The 26020-nt window shown below is 44.2% G+C and overlaps 1 protein-coding gene across 2 annotated transcripts in view; it reads right to left on the reverse strand.

Moving 5' to 3' along the window:
- The window catches only part of CDYL (chromodomain Y like), a 146329-nt gene extending 136946 nt beyond the window's left edge, over positions 1-9383 (reverse strand). Inside the window, exon 1 of one of the 2 annotated variants that reach the window (XM_067006822.1) lies at positions 9129-9383. Coding sequence is in view for 1 of the 2 variants with exons in the window: in XM_059078025.2 (XP_058934008.1) it covers positions 9129-9152 (24 nt within the window). In the remaining variant the exon portion in view is untranslated. The remainder of the gene's footprint in view (positions 1-9128) is intronic. The other variant, XM_059078025.2, reaches the window with a different exon arrangement.
- Positions 9384-26020: the final 16637 nt, after the last annotated feature.

Consider the following 26020-nt stretch of genomic DNA (forward strand, 5'->3'; position numbering starts at 1 on the left):
GCCAACGGGGCGGCCAAATGGGGCGAAGGCGGCCTCGGCTCAAAGGGCACCTGGCAGAGGACGGAAATCAGGTTGGAGGGGCCAATCTGGACGAGGGGACAGGAAATCCAGGAGGGGGAGAGGGATGAAGGATGGAGATGCCCGGAAGACAGGATGTTTCCTAGGGGCTCTGGCCCAGCCCGCGGGTTGGGGGGAGCGTGAAGCAGACGGGCCCCTCCACACGCCCCCATGACCGACCGAGGACCGGCACCACTGCTCCGCTAAGCAGAGAAGCAGGCGGCAGGCCTGGGATAGAAACAGCTCCTGCGCCTTCTCTTCCGCACCCCGCAGTGAGACGACTTCAGATAGAACATAAATCTCTTTACCCTTCAACGGTAAAAACAATGACTGAAACAGGTTTTCTCAGAAGTTTTCATCAATAACCTAATTCAAATATTCTCGTTTACATTTCAGCAAATCACCTAATCCTTCCTTTACCCAGCGGCATCATGGAAGAGGACAGGGCAAGTCCCTGCTCTTAACCCGGCGGGAGGAGGGGGACATACGCAGCAGGGGATGAAGGACTGTACGAAGACGCCGACTTCCTGAAGCATCAACCCGACCCGAAGATTCCGCTAACCACTCTCAAAACACTTCGTGTCAAACCGAAGATCATTCTCTGCAGGACGCGGTTAGCTGCACAGAGGTTTTAGGGTACCAGGAGGATCCAGAGACAGGCCAGGCTGTAAGCCCCCACTCCCCCCTCCATCCCCCTACGAGTACACTTGTTCTCTCTCCTCTGGAAACTCTGGAAAACCATAAAATTAAACTGAGCTTTGCCACTTACATCCCAAAACTTTTTACAAATCATTTTTGATAGCTCTTTTCAACATACCGTTTTCCACTTTGTAAACATGCCCTTCACAAGCTTGAGGGGACTCAGGAGCCCCTGTTACCCATGACCTGGAGGTGCCGTCCCCAGCTTCCCAGTTCAGCCCATCTCACGAGCAAACTTACTAACCAGCTCACCTCCCTGCGGCGGCTCCCTTTCCCTTACCAGATATCTGCTTCTAACAAGCTAAGGAAGCCGTGTACTCCAAGCACGTCACGCCGAAAATACAGGCAACCGGTCTCCAAGAGAGACACAGAGTGTTCAGTGCGTATGGGGTGTGACAACTTTTTACAGCCAAGAGGACTTTTTCTGTCTTGGTTCTCACATATTCTGAACAGCTGAAGCTTCCAGATCAGTTACATGCTAAGATAAGACATGCTTCTGCCTGCAACTCTGGGATGCACTGAAATCCTAAACAGTAACCTACTGAGGAAAAATGTTAACATTTTAACCAGAGCCATTCATGACCTGCAAGCAACACTGGGGGGCTTCATGCAACACACGCCGGCAACTACCAACCTCTTGAGGATGTCACAGGGCAGAGACCGTTACAAATGGAGAGAGACAAAGAGTAAAGACATTTCCTAAGTATACAGAGCTGACTTCTCCAATAGGAGGACACTATTGTTAGACATTCCCCCACCCCACTTTTCACCAGAGGGTAAACCTAAAAAAATGCTGCGGCCAACAGTTCAAATACTCTTTCCAGGAACACAATTTTCCTCCAAATTATTTGTATCAAGTTTAGAAATAACTTTCCTCCAAAACACCATATGGCTTTTCAAACAAGATACCTAAATGCACAATTCTCACATATATGGTATCATTTCAAATAATGCAACTCCAGTCACTATAAGATTTGTATTTCAGCTAAAAGTCAGCAATTATTGACTGCTCACCACATTCCCGTCCTCAGATTAGACACGACAATCAACCAAAAAATAGGTAGCCAACCTTTCCAGGAGAAAATATATGTCATATTATTTAATACCTAGAAAAAATAATAAATAAGTACAAATTATTATAATGCAAAACAAAGAGGAAATTAGTCACATGGAGTTTGAAGAGGAGGGTTCCTGCTAACAGGAAACTCTGATGAGGTCCTGAATGAGGACCCACTCTGCGGCTGGCAAGGTGGGGAAACCGCCATGAACTGACAAAATGGCAACACAAAGGCACAGAGGAGGGATGGGGTGTGTAGGTGTGGACCAGGCTAGACCAGCAACTATGGCTTCACTAGCCCAGACGAACTGAACAGGCCAACCTCAGGCAAGGGAAAGTTAGACAAGATATGCCTGTATATCAGGGCAGGCAGAATGAAGATGCTGAACATTTTGCTTCAGAAGCATCTGCTGTAACTATTACATCCATTTGCATAAACAGTTCCCTTGAAGTCTAGTTTACACTTTATTTGCATTCTCAGTATCTTTAGGTAAATCTCAAGCATCGGCTCAAGCCCTTGATCCCTAGTCACGATACCACAAATTCCAGTTCAATACGTTTCTTCAGATTCTGGCAGAAAAAGCAAACAAGGTTCCAAAGGGCACTGTCACTGCAAAATAACAGATCTTCAATAAAATGTTAATTCTCAGCACTCCATTGGGCTTGCAGGAAGCAAGGAAAAGACCCAACTGCCCCAGTAACTCCTCCAATCCAACCATAATGAACGAGACAATCATAAAAACAGACAAACGTCAAAGATGAAGAAAGCAAGCCACAGACTAACAGGTTGGGAGCAGGGGTACCCAGAATATCTAGAAGTAAAAAAATATAATTGTTGAAATTAAAAACTCAATGGATGAGTTAAAGAGTGGATTAGACACAGCTCATTAGTGAACTAGAAGTGAGATCCAAGGAAATACCCAGAATGCAAACAAAACAAAAACAAGGAAAGGGCAACAGAGGGTGAGGATGAGGAGATCTAATAAGTGCCTCCTTGGAATTCCCGAGGGAGAGTTTAGAAGCACAGCGGGACCTGACGGTAAGTAAGATGGCCAAGAATCTTTTACAACCGGCACGGCACAAATCCACAAGAGAAGCACAACATATACCAAGTTTATTAATAAAAAGAAAGTCACACAGAGATACACTGTAACAGGACTAGAGGACACCAAAGTCAAAAAGAGGATCCCAAGGCCACCAGAGACAGAAGACAGACCTCCACACTGACAGCCTCCTCAAGAATAACAGGGAAGCCAGAGGACAACGGAATGATAGCTTCAAAATGCTGAACAAAAATAACCAAGTAACTAGTTTTTTTTGGAATCAAGTCTATTTTTCAAAAATGAGGGCAAAAGAAAGGCATTTCCAGGTAATCAAAAAACTAGAGACTTTTTAAACAACCCCTCCCTAAAGGATATACTTAAGGAAAAAAAAAAAATCCCAGAAGGAAGTTCTGAGATAGAAGATCGATGATCAAAGAAACTGGTAAAGACACAGGCAAAACTAAAGAAATACTGTCTGTATGCAACAATAAAGCTCTACTTTGCAAGGGTTTTTGCACGGATGATGATTAACACTGGAAAATAAGAGCATGTAAATTCAGGGGTGGATCAGGTTTAAAGTATCTCAAGTCCTTGCACTGTCAGAAGTGGAGCTAAAATATTACCATTAGGCTTTATGTATGTAAAATTTCAAGAACAGCCACTTAAAGACTACCATTAGCATGCAACTTCCAACCCGATCAGCGAGGTTTGAACACAGTTTCACCATAGGCTCTGGCTGAAGCAGAGCTGAGTTTGGCAAAAACAATGTCAAAGTCATCAATGAAGGGTAGTGCAACCCAAGTCTTAGCTCAAAGATCTCAAGAACAAGTTTAATACTTTTGGGGTCATAGATTCCCCCTGAGAAACAGAGGAAAGCTGCTGGTCCTCTCCCCGCAAAAAAACACTCTTATTACTTGAACAAATTTTCACACCAAAGCAAAAGACTTTTCCCAGACTCCCCAGAGAACTCGGGCCTCCCAGGCCTTGACCAGCTTAAAAAGCTGGAGAGAATTAAGTTGGTGTGGGAAACAGTAGAGTTGGAAGTTCCCCCATCCTCGCATGAAAACCACATATGTGAATGAGGGACTAAGTGCTGGGCGTCATGTCTGGGGGAGGGGAAACTGGAGGTAAGTCATTCATTTAATTCACTCTTTCATTAAAATGTACTGAATAATTCAACAATTATGCAACTATTGAAAAATGTGAACTGTGGAAATTAATGACCAGAAAAAAGGTCCTGGTTTTAAAAACTGTGCGCACCAATCTTACAAAATCTGGTGGACAAGTAAGCCATACGATGAAGAAAGCAAACGGGCATTCCAGAAACAGCCCTTATACCTAACTACCGAGTGTTTTTAATGCTCCCTTCCTGGAATGACTCAGTCAAACACCGGCAACGGTCAACGGGCCCGCAAAGGACTCTTCTGGTCGACCTGGAGCTCGACTTCTTCAAAGGCACATCCCGACCCCTCAGTGTCGTCGCAAACAGACCAGTGCAGTCCAGAGGCTCCTAACTCCACCCACACTCCAGAAAGAAGCTTCCTGAAGCGGATATTCCTGTCTCCATCCAAACACTGAAAACTACAAGCTCATGGGTCTGGGTCCCAGAACCTGCATGTATCCTCAACAGAACCCACAATGACGCTATGTGCCTACAGATACACACAATATACAAATGACGACTCCCTATTCACAGAAACTCGACTTAGACCGGCTCTGTGCAGCTCAAATGCTCAGAACTGAATGAGGTATTTCCAATACACCATGAAAACACGTTCAGTGGTTAAAATCATGACAGAGCACGAGGAAAAGATTAAATGATTCTTAGGTATCACAGCAAGAAGAGAAAAACTTATTTGAGTACACAGGACCTGGAAGCAATTTCAAAGGAAAAGTACAGGTGATGTCTCCACACTCCTGCTCAGGCAGGAGTATTCTCCGCAATTCACATTTAAGAGAGTGTGTTAATGTTACACACACACACACACACACACACACACACACACACACACGACTCTATTACCACACAATCAATCCCAGCAGTCAAATAACGCTTTCTGCTTTCTTATTTTGGGGGATCTCAATCTCAAGAGCCAGCTGACCGCACACGGCAGATGCTGGTCAGTCTTGACCAACAGTCACGGGGTCTCCTCATCTTTGTGACTCTACGGCATCTGGACCACACGTGCGGATCTGACTTACAACTAAAATTCCCGTGGTGCGCGGGAGAGGTGCAACCTCACCCCAGAGTAGGGAGAAAGATTCGAAAGCCTTAACTTTCCCCCAAACCCCGATTATCCTTCCAAACCAATCAACGTGAAGACAGGTGTCATAAGCCAGGTATAATTTCATTCTTAAAAGCGTACTTCCACTTTTGACTGCCTGAAACATGCATGTGTTGGATAAATATTTTCTCAGAAGGCCAAGACAAGATCACTGGGATCTTCCTGAATTTTAAATTAAGCTACTACAGTAGTTCTCAGGGGGAAAAAACACCCACACCTGCTGAGAAAAAGGAGTGATGAAGATAAACAAGAACGCTGCTTTCATTGTATTAGATTCCTTTCTCAAAGCACACAAACTCACTCTTCTGGTGGTTATTTGGCCATTAGATAAACTAAGATCCTTTTGATCTTTTCTCTCCTTTGGTGATATAATCAATATAATCAAAGGAAAAAAGGTCTGGTTTCAGGGTTTGAGGTTTTTTCTTTTCCTTTAAGAACGGAAAATAAAGATGTTTCGTAGGGTAAACATAACCACTTAACACCTGGCTACAGCGTTTTATCAACTCTAAACTGCTTTGACATGCTAATGTCATTCAGGCTTCACAATTCTTTGAAGCAGTGATTATCATTCCCATTTTACAGATGAGGGAGTTCAAAAGAGACAGGTACTTAAGACATACAGCTCTTTCCTTCCCAACATAGAAGGGAAGAGTGGAATCCACAACATCTGGCTCTAAGTCTACAGCTAGGACTGGAGCTAGAAGGTCTTTAACTACTCCACGTCCCACCCTCCATACGCCCAACCCCAGCAGAAAAGTCAGCTCCTGAACAGTTGATCCTCTAAAGCAGAGGCTAGCAAACTAAGACCTGGAGGACAAATCCAGCCCACTGCCTGTTTTTGCAGAATCCATGGGCTAAGACTGTTTTTCACATTTTTAAGTGATTTTTTTTTAAAGAGGAAGACTATTTCATCACATGTAAAAATGACACGGGATTTGAATTTCACCGTCCATAAACAGTTCTACTGGAGCATGGCGCTCGCTCCTCTAGGGCATGGCCAATGGCTGCTTCTGGGCAACAAAAGCAAAGCTCAGCAGTGGTGACAGACTGCCTGGCCTGCAAGGTCTCAAGTATTAATAACTATCTGGTCCTTTACGTAAAGTTCGTGGGCCCCTGATGTAAAGGACGCTTGCCTTTTTGTGAAGACTAGAAAGTTCATAGCATGGGTAAATTTAGAAAACCTGTCTTCCCTGATCCCAGCTGCTGGAGATGCAGGGGGTAAATCAATTCTGTCCTTCAACGAACAGCAGTTCTTCCAATTTGGGGAGGCTGAGGCTCCAACCCGTCTTCTCTAGGCTCTGTTCCCTAATTTTTTTATTCACAAGGCACAGTTACAATAAGCACTTAAACATTTACTAAGGACTTATCACCATATACCAGGAACCATGCTAAGTGTTGGAGACCTCATTTCTTTTTAGGTGAGAAAACAAAGGCTTCGCCATCAGGTAACTCGCCCAAGTTCACGGGGCTACGGCAGACCCGTGCTCTTACCATGCCAAGTTACTTCAAAAAGCAAGACTTTGAACTTCCTCCTCTGCCAGTATATCCCTCTGGAGTTGTGGAGTTGGGGGCCAAACATGAAACTTCTTCGATTTAGGCAGAACTGGACAAAACCAGGCAACTCCTGCCCCAGGCCCCGGCTGCTGACACACCTTAGCGCTCCCGCCCCCAGGCCAGCCGCCAGTCAGACGCGGCGCTTCCTTACAACTACTACCATTTCTGCCTCACAAATAATACTGCCTTGATTACAGCAGTACAATTCTATGCCTTTAGAAGCAAAACCAGGCCTCCAGGAGGCATGTTAGATCAGGTAGAACACAATAATAACCACCACTTTCTGAGTGTTCTCTCTGGGAACCGCAGCTATGCTCTTTACATGTTTTTTCATTTAAACTTCACAGCTCTATGAGGTAAGCTTTGATCCCAATTTTACAGATGAGGACACTGAGCTTTCAAGGTTAATTTGCTCAAGGTGACAGGGTTGGATTTCAATAACTAGGTTTTCTGACTCTAAATCTAGGCCCTCAATCCCTATGCAGAACTTTCAAATATCAACTTTCAATCCTCATATAGTCACAGTGTTGCCTACAAGTAAAGGAGAAGTGAGAAAATTCACCTTAAAATATACTGACCTCACCATTTACTGCCACCTCAACTCTACTCTTAAAACACTTTTTTCCAAAGCTAAAACTCAGAATCAAGAGTTCAATTGTGCAGGTGTGTCATTTTCCTGCAATGTACTTAGTTCTTCCAACAGACGCTCTTTGAGAGCACGCACCATTCCCGTCCCTCATCCCTCCCTAGCTCCCGACGGAACCTCCACAGGGTAGGCATTCAATAACACACTGAATGAACACAAACTTGTACAAAATGTGACTTATAAATGGATGTTGCCGGGAGAAGGGAAAACCTGAAGGTATACAGTAAGCAAAGAAAGAACTAAATTTAGTTCATAATGCACTGGTGGTAAAAGTGTTGTCTTCAGAATAATTTTTTACACATGAGATACAACCTATGTATAAGGTGCTACCCTCACCCACACACTAATGGAACAAGTTGACTGATTATTTTTTTATAATCACAAAAATGAATGAAGAGTGAATACTCAAGCCTCAACTCTCAAAGAATAGTCTAATGTAGAAACCAAAATCCCTCATGCTCTCACACTATGTACTTTCCCAACTGCGTGCCTTAGCCTCTACTTCTGGGCCTTTCCCAAACACAACACTTTCCTTCTTAGAAGGGAAGCTTCTTGAGAACAGAGAGGTTTTTTTTTTCCCTTTAGTACCCAAATGACCCAAGATAGTATCTTGAATACAGTAGGGCACAGCTAATGTGTGAAATGGTTGGACAGAATGGAACATTTTCAGTGCCAGCTAAGGTACACTGACCACGTACAATGTAAGGGGAGGCCAACATCCTTACCACTGATTCTCCAGAAGGCGGCCTCCTCCTGAGAACTTTTGCGAACACTTGCTTTTAAAGCAACAAAAACTTGCTTTTAAAAAAAGCAACAAAAAGCTGCTAGTAGGCTATCACTGTTGGCAACAGAGCTCCATTCTGTGCCAAGGGCGATAACATACCCACAAGAGAAGACCCCTCAGAAGGCTCACCTGGTCCTTATTAAGGGTTCACAGAGGCCAAAGGGCTCTACTCTTTACAGACGCTTCCTTAAGTCCCTAAACACCCAGGTCCCTAAACGCATCCAAGAGGTAAATCAACAGTATGCAGAAGTTTTGGTCTCTTACGAAGACCTATTTACAAATACGTATACGCAACAGAAGAACCATTTGTCCAAAAGAACAGAGAGCCTTCCAAGCTTCTGTACTCCCAGGAAGTCGACTTCACAACACGTCAAGAAGTTACATCGAGGCGCACAAAATGTGCCTCAAGACCCAAACTGATAACCGCACCACTTGAAGTCGAAGCTGGCGGACCGATCGCCCACAACTCAGAGTTCCGAGGGTGCCCTTTCTCACTCGCACCGCTGCGGCGCAAATGAATGACGGTGTATCAGCGTTAAATTTAAATTTCCTGGCTCCGGCCACAATGCTAACCTAATTAAAGCATGTGGTCAACGCTTAGCCTTCTCGGTGCGATGTTGTGCATCGCTCAGGCCAGCAGCAGAGTCGGGAGACAGTTGCACCCTTCCTCTCGCCCCCCCAAAACCGGAGGCAAACCCTCCCCAGAGCGCTCCGCCGAACGGCCAGGAAAGCGCCCCCGCGCCGCCCACGGACCCCGCCCGGCGGCGCCGCGGGCTCCGCACCCACCGCCTCGCCGCGGGCACTTTGGCTCCGTCTGAGCAAGTCGCTCGCGTCAGCGCTCCTGCCCCGCGGCCGGGACCCCCGGCCCCGCAACTCGGGCGCCGCCGCCGGGCCCGGGCGCACGCGCTTCCGTCCAGCAAACTGCGGCCGGGGGGGAGGGGGCGGCGGGCCGGCCGTCGGGCGGGGGCCGGGCGGGGCGGCGGGCCGGGGGGAGGGGAGGTACCTCGTACAGCTCCTCGGAGGCCATGGTGGGCAGCGGAGCGGGGGGCGCGGGGCAGGGCCGGCGAGGCGCCGCGCAGCCGGCGGCCGACACTTTGTTTCAGTTGGGTCCCTGCGTGGCCTGCGCTTCCTGCTCCGCTCGGCTCCGGCGCCGGTCGGGCGCGGACCGGCGCTCACTCCTGCCGGTGCGGGCCGCCGGCCGGGTTGTGCGCAGGAGCAGCTGCGCAACGCGCCCTCCGCGCCGCGCTCACTCCCCGGCGGGCCGGCTCGGGCTCGGGCTCATCGCGCCGCCGCGGGGCCGGGCCGGGCTGAGGCGGGCGCGGCGGCGGTGCACGGCGGCGCGCTGGCTCCGCGGCTCCCCCTCTCCGGTGTAGTGCAAAAAGCTTCCTACTTGCGACCGAAAAACCTGCCCCGGCTACTGAGCATGCCCAGTGCGGCCGCCCGGCCCGGCCGAGCCGCGCTCCCGCGCTCCGGGTTTTCGGGCCGCCCGCGCGGGGGGGCGGGGCGGCCGGCGGGCGGGGCAGCCGAGGGGAGCGGTGGGCCGCGCTCCGGGCGCGGCGGGCGGCCGCGCGGGGAGCCGGCCGGCAGGAAGGGGAGGAGCCTGGGGTGGGGGCGGGGCCGCGGGAGGCGGGGGCGGGGCTGTGGGCGGGGCCCGGCTCGCCCCAGTGCCCTCCGGAGGTCGGGCCGGGCCGCGCCGCCGCCCGCGCGCCCGCCTCGACGTGGGGGCCGGGCCCGGGGCGGGAGGGCAGAGGACGGCGACGCGCACAGGGGCCGGCACCGGCGGGCCCGACGTTGGGCAGGGGGCTGCCGGGGGCGCGCCGGCCTGCGTCCGCAGCCCGCCGCCCCGACGGCAGCGATGCGCAGCCTCCCTGCGGAGCGCGCGGAGCCCCCGCCCCCGCGCGCCCGCCGCGTCGCCTGTCCGGGCCCGGCCAGCCGGCTGAGGGCCGGCGGCGTGGCCAGGTGGAGCCCCCGCCGCACCACGTGCCCGCCTCCCCCGCGGCCGCCGCCAAGACCCGGAGCCGGAGCGCGCGCCCGCGTGGGGCCCGGCGCGCTCGGTACGCGTGCTCGGCGGCAGGCCGGGGGTGGGGGCCGGGGCGGGAGCCCGGCGCAGTCGAGGGCGGCGCGAGGGCGCGGCCGCCTCCGCTCGGCCCGCAGCTTCCCCCGCGCTGGGCCTCCCTGTTCCTCTCCGAGCGTCCGCCTCCTCCGAAGAGCAGCTGGGAGGAGGGGCCGGAATCCGGGCTCCAGGGAGCTCTGGGTTCCAATGCAACGAAGCTGTCAGTGGTGGTTCTCCTTGGGGGGGAACGGCGTGGACAAGCAGGCGACCGGCCCTCCCGGGGCCACAGCGATGGTCAGGCCCTTCCTCCGCTTGGCAGGGCAGAGGGGCAAAGTGGAGCCGGCCCGCATGGCTAGCTCGCGGGGCACACCTGCCGCGACACTGGACGTGTTTTACCCATCCGTGCGGAATGAGGAAGGGGCTTCCTGGCCCGACCGCCCCAAACAGCCGGCAGCCCCGAACCTTCCTGCGCACTGAGCGGACCTTCTCTGCGGGGCACTGCAGAGACCCTGTCTCACGTTGTCCCCCACCCCTAGGCCTGGAAGCCCCCGCCAAACCCTCATGTCTCCCGGGGCATCCTCCCCTGCCCCCCGTTCCTGGTGCTCCCTCTGGATCCAATTCGTAACCGAGCCCCTAGAAACCAGGCTCCTCCCACCAGCTTTCTTCCGAGAACCCAACTCGATGGTGCCCCGTACACACAGTTTAGTAACCACAAGGCTTTTCACCCACCCCGCTGAGCTTCCTGCCCTCTCCAGGCCCACGAACAAGCGCAACGCTTCCCCTTAAGTCACTTCAAATCGAATCACCATTGTCTTCACGCCGGCGCTTCCGCCTGCGATTCCCTCTGCCCGGGATGCCCCCTTTCTACTCTAAACTCCTGCTCCGACGTCACCTCCAGAGCAAAGCCTTCTGACTTCCAGGGCAAAGTTAGTCACTCCCTCCCCAGACACTGAGGCGCGCTCCATCGCGGAGATTTCCTCGGTATACTCAGTTCTCTACACTCTTCCCTCCCATTTCTACACGATGACCTTCCCCAGATCTCGTCTTCCAATTCGACTCTTCAGCCCCCCACACCATTCTCTACCTACAAAATAAGTTTTTATTCAGTGAGTTGGAATTCCAGTGTCCACAGCAAAGCCCCTGGCACCTGATACACCTCCGATTCCCATTACCAGATGCTTCGACAAGACAATCACAAATTAAAGTCCTCACCTCCTCAATCCGTCCAGGCGCCCTCTCTGATGGCCCAGCCAGTTCTCTCTGCCCTCCTCCAAACATTAGCGCTTCTTAACACATGATTTGCTGCATCTGCTTCTCGTCTACTCCGGCACACAAATTCATCAGCCTAAGTTGTAAGCTCCTTGAAGGCAAGGACTAGAACTACGTATACCCTCCAAGTCTCAAAGCGATGACTGCTCAGTACTGCAAAAGTGCTCCCAGGCTTGCAAGAGGTGGTCAAAGTCACACAAGCACAATACAAGATGAGTAAGAAAAAGGGGATCCTCAGTATCAAACGAATACACATCTCACCTAGAAACCTATATACAATCCTAGACCGAGGTAAATATAAAGTCCCCACTGTTACCAAGGGGAGGGGAGGAAAACAGGAGGATGTAAAGACAGCCACAGCTCTACTCAGATACTGAGCTAGTACACTGTCTATATATACAGTCCTAACCTAAGGAGACTTCCCTCATTGTGGAAAAAAAGGGAGGGGGGATTACAGCCTACAAAAAGGTAACTCCAGAAAGTAAATGTACACGGACCTTTAATCCTGATGACCTGGGTTATCCATGCTGCTGTGATGAGCTGTCAACATCAGGAGGGACCGCGGGGTAGAAGTCAGCTGGTAACAAAGCAGGAGCAAGCCATTCTCCCAAGCACAGGTCTACCTTTCTCCTCCAGTGATTAGTCGGTTTCCATCTTAATTAAGAACAAGGCAGAGGAGATCGGTACTCAAGTACTCAGCTAGTGACTGAGAACTTGAGGTCAGCTGTCCGCTGTGTTCCTCTCATCCCCCCTCCACCTGAAACACCCACTGGTTTATTTAACGATGTTTTGCTTATGTATTTATTTCACCTGGTTAGTTAGATTTGTCTTACTTTTAAGCAAATTCCACTCTCTTCCCTCACTTTTTAAATATAAACAACGTTTTATCAGTGCTCATAACAGAAGCAAATTATGTCCAAGATTGTTTAATGGCGTTGAATTTATACCACTTTTTATGAAATAGTGAAGTTTTGCAGTAGTTACCATGACCACGTGTGTGGGTGCTGTGAAAGTACTTTGAGAATAAAAGTGCAATCACATCCCCTAAACACATCAAGGAAGATATCTTTCAGCACAACAGTTTGTACTAGTAAAATATACAAATCTTAAAAATTATAGAAATGGTTGAGAAGCAAGATGATAGACACATGCAATTAAAATACACATATACTCGCTCGAAGCTTCAGTTCTTACCTGATTTGAGTTAGTGGTGGAGACCAACATGCACCAGTTTTCTCCTTCCCCAAATTTATTTGAACGACTGGCATTCGACAGTCGGTACCCCCCAAGATAGGACTCTTCAGATCAGGAGAGCCATTCTACGTCTCGGGAGAACAACGGCTAATATCTTAAATTAAAGGTTCTTTCCTTTCCCCACTCAACAGCCCAACCAATCACTTCTTCAATTTTCCCAAGAATCTGCATTTCATCTACATTTGAATCCCAAGGCTCCTGAAAGGAGATGGGGGATGGGACTGGAAAGACAAAAGAAACGGAAAATCTAGCAACTCCTGCTCTCAGAGTCAAAGGCATTTTAAGGTTGGGTGACTGTGGAAAAGGGCTGGTAACAATCCCCTTCAGCAGTTCTGCGCCCCAAAGCGTAACCTATCTTGGCTACCTCCACCAAAACCTAAAATTTAACTGCAGTTTTTATCAAGAAGTGACCCATTTGTTTCTTTGTGCACACTGAGGCCAAAGAAAAGTTAAATACCATGCTTGTTATAGAGCGGTCACGTCATAAATCTTGGGGAAATTGCTGTCTCAATCACTTACTGAAGAGAAAGTAAGAAAACTTCAGGCGTGACAAAGCAAAAGACAGAAGCACAGAAAGCCAGTCATAAGATGGACTCGGGTGCTAGGCCCTTCTCCAAATTTGGAGCCAAACAGTTCTTCCTTCCCTGAAAGCTTGAATTGGATACCAATGCGCCCTTCTTTTCAAGGCAACCAACAGCCTCTGATTCCTCATTTCAGCTGCTGCTTCCTTCCGTGGCCAAATCATCAATTGCCCCATTTCAGCCGGCAAACCTCTCCCTGCCTGAGTCCATCTTGGCCCCAGGTATTATTCTCTCTTTTGTGTGGAGGCAAGTACCTAATCCAGCTGCCACACTGCCGTTTCCGGGCCAAACACTATGACGATTTAATCTCTTTGCCCAGTGATAGCAGTTCTGAGACTTCTTCACATTTGATTTCACCAATTTACTCTTAGGCTGGGGTTCCACCACTGGCAAAACCTCATCAATTTACAATTAAGGGTTATTTTCTTTCTCAACTAGATTTAGTGTTTAACTGCAATCCCTTTTTCTCTTTAACTAACGGTGATTCTACCCAAAGAATCCTTGTAATATGTCTCTGTTGCACCTTCCTTTGACGGAAACAATCAAGACTAATGAAATTTTTCATTTGTAACTTTATACACTGTTCCACCTTCTGGAAGGAGAAAAATAACAAAAATTCATAAAGAGTAAATAGCCTCGAGACACTGCCATGACAGTCGGTTGACTTTATACCAGGGCAGTAACTAATTCGTTTTGGATTCCTGAAAAAAACATCAAATGTAAATGTCCCTTGAATTACTGTGATGGGTCATTATGTTTGTCACTCAAGTGAGACCGTCCCAGTAACCTCATTACCTTCTGGACTTTTCTAGAGAGAAAGAGATTCTCAATCAGAGAGCGAGTGGGCAGAAGATGAGAGCAGACATTCTGGCTGGTAGCACGAGGTGCACAGGAAGCAACGGAACCCAGAATATGCCCAGGACCGCGGCAGGTGGAGGTTGAAACCTAAAGCAAAGAGTAAATCGGGCTTCCCTGGTGGCGCAGTGGTTGAGTGTCCGCCTACAGACGCGGGGGACGCTGGTTCGTGCCCCGGTCCGGGAGGATCCCACGTGCCGCGGAGCGGCTGGGCCCGTGAGCCGTGGCCGCTGAGCCTGCGCGTCCGGGGCCTGTGCTCCGCAACGGGAGGGGCCACGGCAGTGAGAGGTCCGCCTACCGCAAAAAAAAAAAAAAAGAAGAAGAGTCAATGAATCGGAAAATAAAGCTTGAACCACACCAGCATATGGAAACAGGTACTGGGGCTGGATTGTTTTCAATCACTAGTATTGCTCAGTGCAGAGGTTCTCAAATTGTGGTCCCCAGACCAGTAGCAACAGCTTCACCTTGAAACTTACTAGAAGTACAAATTCTCTACCACCACCCACCTACTAGCACCCAACAATCTGTTTAACAATTTTGCCAGGTGATTCTGACGCACACTGAAGTTTGAGAAGCACTGGTTTAGAACAGTGTTATGTGTTTCTTTGTGGTGGTGGTTTATTTTTTTAATTGAGCTACAGATTTCAAACCAGTAGTGGATCTTTACATTATTTTAGTAGCTCTCGATTAGCATTTTTAAAGTGAGACAGGGTGGAATGGATAGAATGGAATGAACTTGGAAAAGAAATCAGAGTGCATCCATCACTCCACTAGGGTGGAACTGCTGCTTCCATTAAATAAACACATATTTTTAATATATATATGTATATATATATATACACACACACATACATACACGTGTATATTATTATACACTAGGTCGTAATGAATGTAAAAGACATTTCTTACATTTTGATCAAGACCAAAAAATTTGAAAACCGCTACTTTGGGAGAGCAATCCAGCTGCCAAGTTGGATGCTAATTATATGTGAACGGTATTGCCAAAGTGCTCGAAAACCATTTTCTTAAATGGCTTAATGATCCCTTCTTTTGCAGTACAAATTATTTCTCCATAAATGCTACAAAGGTGTTCAGACCAGGCTCCTTTCTGAATTATCACATATCCTAGATTAATATATTTTGAACTAAAGAGGATTTATAGTATATATTTTAGACCTTTTCTTTCCGAAGACTGTAAAAGCTTTTCCAAAGAATATCTGTAACTGACTGTGTAAAGGGAATGCAGTTTAATTAGGTAAACAGCAACATTTAAAAAATGAATAAACAAATAAAAAGCCCTTGCCCTATGCCAGGAACTGTTAGAAGCACTTTACAAATATTAGCCTCTTTAATTCAACAGCACCTAATAAAAAATTATAGCTAACATTTACAAAGAACCCTTTAGTAAATCACATCTATCCATAAATCACCTTTTGGAATAGTCACAATGATTGCCCCATTGCTAGTAAGTGGGGACGCGAACATTTACACTCAGGTCCAGGTAACTCTCGGGTCTGAGCTCCGAACTATTGTTATAGTCCTTCCTTCCTTCATTCATTCAATAAATATTTACTGACCACTTATTGTGTGCCAGGCTCCTTGCTAATTAATGTATATACAATCATCCCTGGTCTCAGGCAGCTAATAATCTATTGCAATAGATAGGCATTAAATTATCAGGTAAAAAGTCACAGTTATAAATCAAATCAAGGAAAATTGCAGGCAGCTGTGAGCACATGTGACCTGGCCATGAGTCTGGTCTGCTGCTTCCCCAAAGACAGTGTCCATCACCCCATGGACACTCTAGACATGGTTGGACACCAGCAGAGCAGGATCATTGAAAAATTAATTTCAAATAATTCGATATCCAAAAAAAACCACATAGAAATAGCCATCATGGAGGAAAGCAACATTTTGACTTCCCTGCAATTGCTTTATAGTTTAGCATTTAAAAAATGAAATATTAGACATTCTAAATGATATCAAGAATAATAAAACAAAAGCCTGTGTACCCACTACCCACTCCCCAGCTTAAGAATATTTCCATACGCTAGCCAATACTTGAAGACACTGGAATAATTTATGGAAGGTGGGGAGTGTACCATATTCTGTTAGTATTTGGGGCTTGTATAGTTGTTGCTTTTTGTAATGAATTTAGATTTACAGAAAAATTGCAAAGATAGTATAGAGATGCCCATATATCCCTCAGCATTTCCCTTAGTGTTAATGCCTCACATTAGTATGGCACACTTGTCACAATTAATGAGCCAACACTGATACATTATTATTAACTAGTCTTCATTTCAATCTCCTCAGTTTTTACCTAATGTCCATTTCCTGTTCCAGAATATCATTCAGGATACTGCATTACATTTAGTGATTATATTCCCTTAGGCTCCTCTCGGCTGTGACGATTTCTCAGATTTTCCTTGTTTTTGATGATCTTGGCAGTTTTGAAGAGTATTGGTGGGATATTTTGTAGAATGTCCCTCAAATGGGAGTTGTCTGTTGTTTTTCTCACCATTAGTTTGGAGAGGAAGACCACAGAAGCAAAGTGCCTTTCTCATCACATCAAAGGTACAGTCTATCAGCATGGCTTATCACTGCTGATGTTGACCTTGATGGCCTGGCTAAAGTAGTGCTTGGCAGGCTTCTCCACTAAGGTTACTACCCCCAGGCCGCCCTTTCCATCCTAGACTGTTCTGGGGAAGTTACATTGGGCAAAACACACTTAGGAGTGAGGACTGTACTCCTGCTCCTTGAGGGCAGAGTATCTACAAAAATTATCTGGAATTCTGCACAGATGTGTCTCTTCTCCACACTTATTAATTATTAAGTCATTTCTATTAATATGAACTCACAGATATTTATCTTGTATTTTAGATTGTAATCCATACTTCTTTACTTATTGTGTTACTCTGATGGCTCCAGCTTTGGCCACTGGGAGCTCTCTTCGGCTCCTGTACCTGAACATTGTGGCGGGCAGGTGGGGCGGGTGTGTGTGTGTGTGTGTGTGTGTGTGTGAGCACTTCTTTACTTTCTGACATTATTAGATGCTCCAGGCTCATCTTGTATATGTTCTGCCCCAGTTCTAGAACCAGCCAGTTCTCCAAGTAGCCCTGGCTCCTCTTACTGAAAAATCATATTAGAAAAAGCAAGTTCTGGGTACTAGTTGTGCTTCTTGTTACTGGCACTTCTCTGGGTTTTGATTAGGTCGTAACTAAGCTAGTGAGCTAACATCTAATGGATGAACTAGGTAAGAGGATGATGGAGGTGGTCGCAGGCTGAGGGAAGAATGTGTGCAAAGCCCTAGATGTGGAAAGAGCACGTCTCTGAGAACCTGAAAGGAGCTAGTGGGGCTGGAATGCAGGGAACAGGCAGAGGGACATAAAATGGAATTAGGAGACAGGCAAGTCTGGTGGGTCATGAAAATGTCCTGGGTGTCTTGAGCAATGATCTGATCTGTATTTTCAAAAAGCTTGACTCTATGAAGAACAGGTGGTTAACTTCAATGCTTAGTTTTTAGATATCAAATTATTTCCAAATAAATTTTTGGTGAATACTTTGCTGATGTCAAGCATACAGCATGCCCGTGAGGTGATGGACAATGCCTTTAGGACCTCCAATGCAACACTGAATAGAAGTGGTGATAGTGGACATCTTTTCTTGATTTTAATTACAAAAGGAAACTTTCATTATTAAGGATGCCATTTGCGGGCTTCCCTGACGGCGCAGTGGTTGAGAGCCCGCCTGCCGATGCAGGGGACGCGGGTTTGTGCCCCGGTCCGGGAGGATCCCACGTGCCGCGGAGCGGCTGGGCCCGTGAGCCATGGCCGCTGAGCCTTCGCGTCCGGAGCCTGTGCTCCGCGACGGGAGAGGCCACAACGGTGAGAGGCCCGCGTACCGCAAAAAAAAAAAAAAAAAAAAAAAAAAAAAAAAAAAAAGAATGCTATTTGCTAAAGAAATTTTATAGGCATCTTTAATCAGATTAGGGAAATTCCTTTCTAATACTAACTTTCTAAACTTTTTAAATTAAATTGTGAGTGGATATTGAATTTTGTCGTCTATTGAAATGATCATATGATTTCATTCCTTCATTTTGTAAATATGTTGGCTTACATTCATTATTTTAATTTTAAATCAATTTTCTCTTTCTGGAATAAACCAAAATTTTGGTTTGGTTGCATTGTGCTCTTTATAAATTGCTAAATTTGTTATGCTAATAATGTATTTAGGATTTTGAATCTTTGTTCATGAGAAAGATTGGCCTGAAATTTTCTTTTCATATGGTCTTGTCAGGTTTTGATATCCAGGTTATACATATCTCATAAGACGAGCTGGCATACACTTCCTCCTTTCCAATTTTTAGTTTGTGTATAAATGCCACTATTTCTTCCTTTATTATCTGTATGCATTTGCTTGTAAAGTCATCTGGTCCTGGAGCATTCTTGTTGAAAGGCTTTAAGTTATAGATTGAAATTTATTAATGAAGGAATATGCAGGTTTTCTATTTCTTCCTATGTCAATTTATCCATTTTATTGAAATTTTCAAATTTAATGGAATAAAGTTGTTCAGAAAATTTTAATATTGGTAGGGTCTGTAGTAGTGCCCTATTTTTCATTTTTCAAATTTTGTATGACTTCTCTCCTTTTATCAGCCTTGCCAGGGCTATATTAATTTATTAGTCTTTTGAAAATACCAACTTTGGACTTTGTTGATTCTCTGTTTTGGAAATGTCTACTCTATTTCATTATGCTCTTACCATTATTATCTCCTTTTCACTTTGGGTTTTATTTGTTGTTATTTTTCTAATTTCTTTAAATGCCTTTGTTCATCGATTTTTAGTCTTTTCAAAAGTATGTATGTATGTATTTATTTTTTAAATTTTATTTTATTTTATTTTTTTGCAGTACGCGGGCATCTCACTGCTGCGGCCTCTCGCATTGCGGAGCACAGGCTCCGGACGTGCAGGCTCAGCGGCCATGGCTCATGGGCCCAGCCGCTCTGCGGCATGTGGGATCTTCTCAGACCAGGGCACGAACCCATGTCCCCTGCATCGGCAAGCAGACTCTCAACCACTGCGCCACCAGGGAAGCCCCAAATGTATGTATTTAAACCTATAAATTACTCTACATCCCAAAAGTCTTGGTATTTTACATTTTCATTATCATCTAGTTCAAAATAAATTTCCATTTCCATTGTGGTTTCTTCTTGGATGTATAAATTATTAGAAGTACGTTTTTAATCTCAAAATATAGAATTTTTCTACTTTTTTTGTTGTTTTTATTTGATTTCTGGTTTAATGGCATTGTAGTCAAAGAACATAATCTGTAGAATTTCAATCCTTTGAAATTTGTTGAGACTTATGTCCCAAATATGCTCAAATTTTATTAATATTCTATATGGTACTTCAAAAGATTGTGTATTTTGCAGATTGCATATGTGCAGTGTTATTTATATAATTTATATTATATGATTTATTATATGAATCATATACTAATATATAAATTATATTTTATCTTAATTATAAACAATAAATTTGGACATATTAATATGTTATAATAAAGTTTATATATAAATATATATATTCAAGTTTAGTATTTATGTTATTCCAATCATCTCTCAGGATAGGTGTATTAAAATTTCCCAATATGATTGTGAATTTGTTTATGTCTTTTTAGTCCAGTTAGTTTTTGCTTTACATGTTTCAAAGCTATTTATTAGGTACATACAGGTTTAAACTATTATATCTACCAGCTAAATGAAGCATTTTGTCATTATAAAGATACTAATCATACTTTTGACTTTACGTCTACTTTGGCTGATATTGATACCTATAACCAACTTTCAAAAAATTTATGTTTGTATGATCGATAAATCTTTCTCCATCTTTGTATTTTTAAACTTTCTGGATCCTTATGTTTTAAATATGTCTCTTATAAGTAGCAATTTTGTCTTTAAATTCAGTATGACAATCTTTGTCTTTTAATTGGGGTAGTTAATCCATTTACATTTAAGCTAATTAATAATATGTGTAGTTTTTATTCTACCATATTATTTAGTTTCTCTATTTATCCTGCCTATTCTATGTTTTTTTTTCATTGATTTGTTTCACATTGAGAACTTTAACATCTATCTTTTTTCTCCTTCTTACCTTGCAAGTCATATGTTCTTTTACAAATTATATAGTGGTAACCCTAGAAAGTATAACATATGTCTTTCTCTTAAATAAGTGTAATATTAATAATTTTATTTTTTTCCTGGACAACACAATAACCTAAGAAAACTTTACATATTTATTCCATGACCTACTGAGCCATGTCCCAATACTATTTATTTCCTGTTAATCCTTATTGTTGTTTTGTATCTTAATTCTCTATTTTACATGCCAAAAGTCATTATAATTATTGATTTATATAACCAACATTTATTTAGATTCACCCAACATATTTAACCTTTTTTATTGCCCTTCATTTTTTACTGTATTTCTAATCTTCTGTCTGGAATCATTTTCCTTCTGCTTGAAGAACAATTAATATTTAATTTATTGAAGATTGCTGCTGATGAATTCTCTCATTTTTGTTTGTCTGAAAATGTCTATTTTACCTTTTTATGGAAGGCTATGTCACTTAGTATAGAATTCCAGGTTGGCAATTTTCTTTTTTCTTTCTTTTTAAATTAAATCATCAAGCTTTCCCCACAGCATTATTAAGATATAATTGACAGGGACTTCCCTGGTGGTCCAGTGGTTAAGATTCTGTGCTCCCAATGCAGGGGCCCCGGGTCTGATCCCTGGTCAGGGAACTAGAGCCCACATGCTGCAGCTAAAGATCCCACATGCGGCAACTAAAAGATCCCGCATGCCGCAACTAAAGATCCTGGACGTGGCGATGAAGAGTCCACGTGCCACAACTAAGACCCAGCACAGCCAAATAAATCAATAAAACAAACAAATATTTTTTAAAAAGATATAATTGACATATAATATTGTATAGATTTAAGGTGTACAACATGGTGATTTGATACATATATATTGCAAAGTGATTACCACTATAAGGTTAGTTGACACCTCCATCACCTCTCATAAATACAATTTTTTGTGTTTAGAACATTTAAGATCTACTCTTAGCAACCTTAAGGTATATAGTACAGTATTGTTAACTATAGTCACCATGCTGTATATTAAAGCCCCAGAACTTATTCCTCTTATAACTGGAAGTTTAAATCATTAAGATTAATTGGTTCTGGTGAGGTCCCAGTTTAGTTTGAAAAGGAAAGAGTACAAACACTTGGCCATTAATCGATATATGAGGTTCATAAATCATATGTGTTAGGCATGTATCAGCCTAATGTCTGTAATTCATGTGTATTCAGTATTAAGAATATACAAAATATAAACTGGTCTAACTATTGTTATATAGTTGAGCTCTTTAGGAGACCGAATTTACCCGAAGCATTAGGATGTATAATTAGTATATCAATTGTCTCAAATGCTTCCCTTCCTGTCAGGTTTCTTCTTGGTCCCTTTATGCTAATTTCCCCATAGCTCATGTTCGGATTTTTCACGCTGAATAGATCAGTTTCACATATGCCTTCCTCTATGCTGGAAATGGGTGGGCTGTCCCCTACTTTCCTGAGTCTTCCTCTTCTTTCCCTATTCATTGCCAGCTCCATGAATATTCCCTTAAATGAAGGAAGCTTTTTTTCTGACCAATCTGTAAAGAACCAACGCCATCCGCATTTAGCACTAAACCCATCAACACTGCACAGCATAAACATTTATTCTTGGGTAGGTTTACTACTTGGACCATCATCTTTTCTTTTTAAATTGCCATGCTGTTTTCTGTCTTTGTCCTTGTGCATGTTTGATGCATCTCTACTCTCTGCTTTAGAGAGAGAGAGAGAGCTCCAAAAGAAACTAGCCAACGACTCTGTGAACCTATGAGCCCCCGCTATACAGGGTTCAGAGATGATGGTGAGGTTCAAATACCATCAACTCTACCAGCACATTCTCTCTGTTTTGTAAAATTTCAGCTTTACTGAGTTATAAATGACAAACTTGTAAGATATTTAAGGTGTATATCACATGATTCGATATACTGATACATACACATTATGAAACGATTTTTCTTCAACTAGTTAACACATCCATCACTTCACATATTTTTCTCCTTCTCCTTCCCCTCCTCCTCTCCCCTTCCCCTCCCCCTTCTTCTTCCCCTCCTCCTCCTTCCCCTTTTTCTTCTTCTTCTACTTCCTCTTCTTCCTCCTCTCTTTCTCCTTCTTCTTTGTGAGACCATTTAATTTCTACTCATTTAGCAAATTTCAATTACACAATACAGAGTCAGCAACTATCGTCACCATGTTTTACATTAGATCCTCAGACCTTATTCATCTTATGTGGAAAGTTTGTTCTACTGGTGCTTTCTTACAATAACCTTTCATGGAGCACTTAGCAGGGGGTGTTCTTTCTTGAGTATAGAGGACATGAGGTATCCAGCTGAGGTCAGTTCCTGTACATAAAAGATTGTTTCAGCCCCAGGTTGACTGACTAACTTCAGCAGAAGAGGCAGCAGATTTGCTTTTGGGGAATAGAGGTAAAATGAAACTAATCTATTCAAGGAAAGTTATTGTCAAAGTCTTAAAATTTCTAAAAGAAAAAGAGCAATGCATTCTTTTAGTTTAAGCACTAGGATATACAAAGTTACTAAAAATAAAAAGCTGAGAACAATTTTAATGTCTCATATGTAAGCATGACTGAATGAATTGTGGTACCTTTACATAATAAAATATTATGTGCCCCTTAAAAGTAAGATTTTTAAAAAAGATTGGGAAATGCATATGTCTTAATATTAAGCAAAAGCACCTGAACACAATGCATACAATATATCTGCAAGGATGCAAATATCCAAAATTTAAAAAACTGGAAATATTTATTTTTGTTAGGGAGGAGAACAGGGTGGTGGAGGGACAGAGGTCAGAGAAGACTCTTCACTCAGCTTTAAATTATGTGAATGCATCACTTACTTCTTAAAAATTAAAATGAGTAAACTGAAGAACCAGGAAATGTAAAGCCTATGCAATATAATTTCAACTATGCAAAGGTGGACATAGAAAAATATCTAGCAGGAACTATACTAAAATATCAGTATGATTCTCTCTGGAATTACAGGGTTTTATGTCTGTATTTTCTAGAGATTTGGGTAAAACATGTTATTTTTAATGAAAATAAATTTCATTTGAAAATAAATGGAAAATATGAAAAATTTTAAATGTAGGAAACCTATTTTAAAAAATCTTTTAAAGAACTATAGCTTGGGACTTCCCTGGTGGTCCAATGGGTAAGACTCTGCACTCCCAATGCAGGGGGCCTGGGATCGACTCCTGGTTGGGGAATTAAGATCTCACGTGCCGCGGGGCAACTAAGGCTGCGCTCTGCAACTACTGAGCCCGAGTGCTCTGCAGCCCGTGCGTGACACAGCTAGAGAGCCCGTGCGCTGCAATGAAGACCCAACGCAGCCAAAAAAACCACAAAAGTTTTCCTCATTTTCTTGCAGAGCTGTGCTTGGGAATCATTGGTTTAGATGAGGATCATTTCAACTCTAAAATTGTATGATTCTAAGTATAGAAATAGACAACGAACTTAAATAGTCTGAACTTAGAGTCTATACATTTATTCACGTCAATCAATTATGGATACAGTGGTGGTCCAAACCAGTCATTTATGCTCACATAGAGCTCACAAAGATGGTGACTCTCTTCAGTTATCAAATAAGCATCGTAGTTTCAGTTCTCAGTACACACTGATGCCACTTATTGGCCGGCATGCTCTATACGTCACTGAAAGGCATGATAAGCTATGAGGCAGACAAAAGGAACTCCATTTTATCAAAGAAACTGAAAGTGAATTCACACAGCTGATTGGACTGGAAATCAGGTATTCTTAATTTCAAAATCCATGATCTTTTCATTTCCTTTATCAGAGTAATTTGCTTCCTTTTAATATTATATTGTTTGTAGATGATTTACATGATAACTCATTCCAAAGCTCTGAGGGACATAAAAGATGTTTGAAATCAATCCTTGCCCTCCAGGAATTTAAAATCCGGCCAAGGAGGCAAGATACAAACACACACACACACACACAGGAACTTTCCTTACAACAAAGGCAACATACAATTGAGCTGAATGAGTAATGCGAATAATAAACACAGTAGTTGAACTTTAGAGGAAGGTAAAAAGCACAGAACTAAATCAGAAGCTTGAGTTGGGCATTTCAAGGGCAAGAGGTGGGAGAAAATATTATTTCAAGCAAGGAAAGACTATGAACAAAAGCTTAGAAGGAAAACAAAATGCCTGTTGCAGGGAGCACGAAGAGTGCTGGGCCGCCCTGGCTGATAAAATTGGACAGATAGGTTGGGGTCGAATTGTGGAAGCTTTGACCCTTAGGCTAATGACCTGAAGACAGTGCGGTCAGCTCAACGACAGGCAAGTGGTGCCCTCTGGAAGGTTCACCAGTGGCGATTCCGGGAAGGAGGGCGTGCACAGGAGTTAGAGGCAGGGAGAGCGAAGACAGCGGTTTTCTGGAGACTCTAATGAGTGTGTGAACTAGAGGAAGGAAGGAAGGAAAATTAGGAAGAAGCAACATTACGGGACCTGGTGATGGATTCAGTATGAAGGGTAATGAGGAGGGAGGACCAAACAGGTACCCAAAGTTTTAAGCTTCCAGATTTAGTAGGAGAATTATGGTACCATAGGCAAAAATAGGGACGGAGCAAAAGTTTGTTTGGGAGAAAATAAAGGAAATTTAACTTTAGGAATAAGTTTTGGGAGGCAGCTTAACCTGACAGGCGTGAGTTCACATTTTATTTTTGTAATGTTGAAAAGAGCCCTGTTGAAACCAGGGCAAGTTTCAGCGCCCCCTCATTCCTAGTTTCCTAATATGTAAAAGGAAGGTGGTAAAACCCACCTATAGGATGGTTCAGAGGGTTAAAAATGGGACCGGATTTCAAAGCACCTGTTGTAGCATGCAGTGTATATAATCAATAAAATGACTTTTTTGTTGTTGCTAAGCCTTATTATAGGGCTAATGAATAAAGTTGACAGTAATTATTAATGGCTGCCATGATGAATTTGATGTGTCAGTGGAAGTATCCAGTAGGTCATCTGAGTGGAGAGGGGAACTAAATGAATATTCAAACTGGAGAGTCATCTGTTAAAAGTGATCGTTGATGCTTGAAGAAGGATTAGTTATCCTAGCAAGGGAGAAGGGAGAAGAAGTGGCCTGAGTGCTGAACTTGGGAAATGCCCAGAGTCAGAGGCCGTGAGGAGGAAGAGAAAGCCTTTGTTAAGACAAAGGCTTAATCAAAGAGGGAGTGAGAGAAGAAAGAGGATGCAATATTATAGAATTCAAGAGAGGGGTGGGGCTTCCCTGGTGGCGCAGTGGTTGAGAGTCCGCCTGCCGATGCAGGAGACACGCGTTCGTGCCCCGGTCCGGGAAGATCCCACGTGCCGCGGAGCGGCTGGGCCCGTGAGCCGTGGCCGCTGCGCCTGCGCGTCCGGAGCCTGTGCTCCGCAGCGGGAGAGGCCACAGCAGTGAGAGGCCCGCGTACCGCAAAAAAAAAAAAACAAAAAACAAAAAAAAAAAAAGAGAGAGAAGGGTGACTTCAACAAAGTAGTAGTGAACATTTCCAAATGTCGCTGAAAAGGCAAGTAAATATTACTTAAATTTTTGAGCGATTTCAAGAATTGGCATGACTGTCAAGGTCATACATGTTATATACGGGAAAGAACCTGACGAAGAATGGATATATGTCTACGTATAACTGAGTCACTTTGCTGTACACCTGAAACTAACACAACATTGTGAATCAGCTGTACTC

The sequence above is a fragment of the Kogia breviceps genome, chromosome 10, assembly GCF_026419965.1.
Source record: "Kogia breviceps isolate mKogBre1 chromosome 10, mKogBre1 haplotype 1, whole genome shotgun sequence".
Lineage (NCBI taxonomy): Eukaryota > Metazoa > Chordata > Mammalia > Artiodactyla > Physeteridae > Kogia > Kogia breviceps.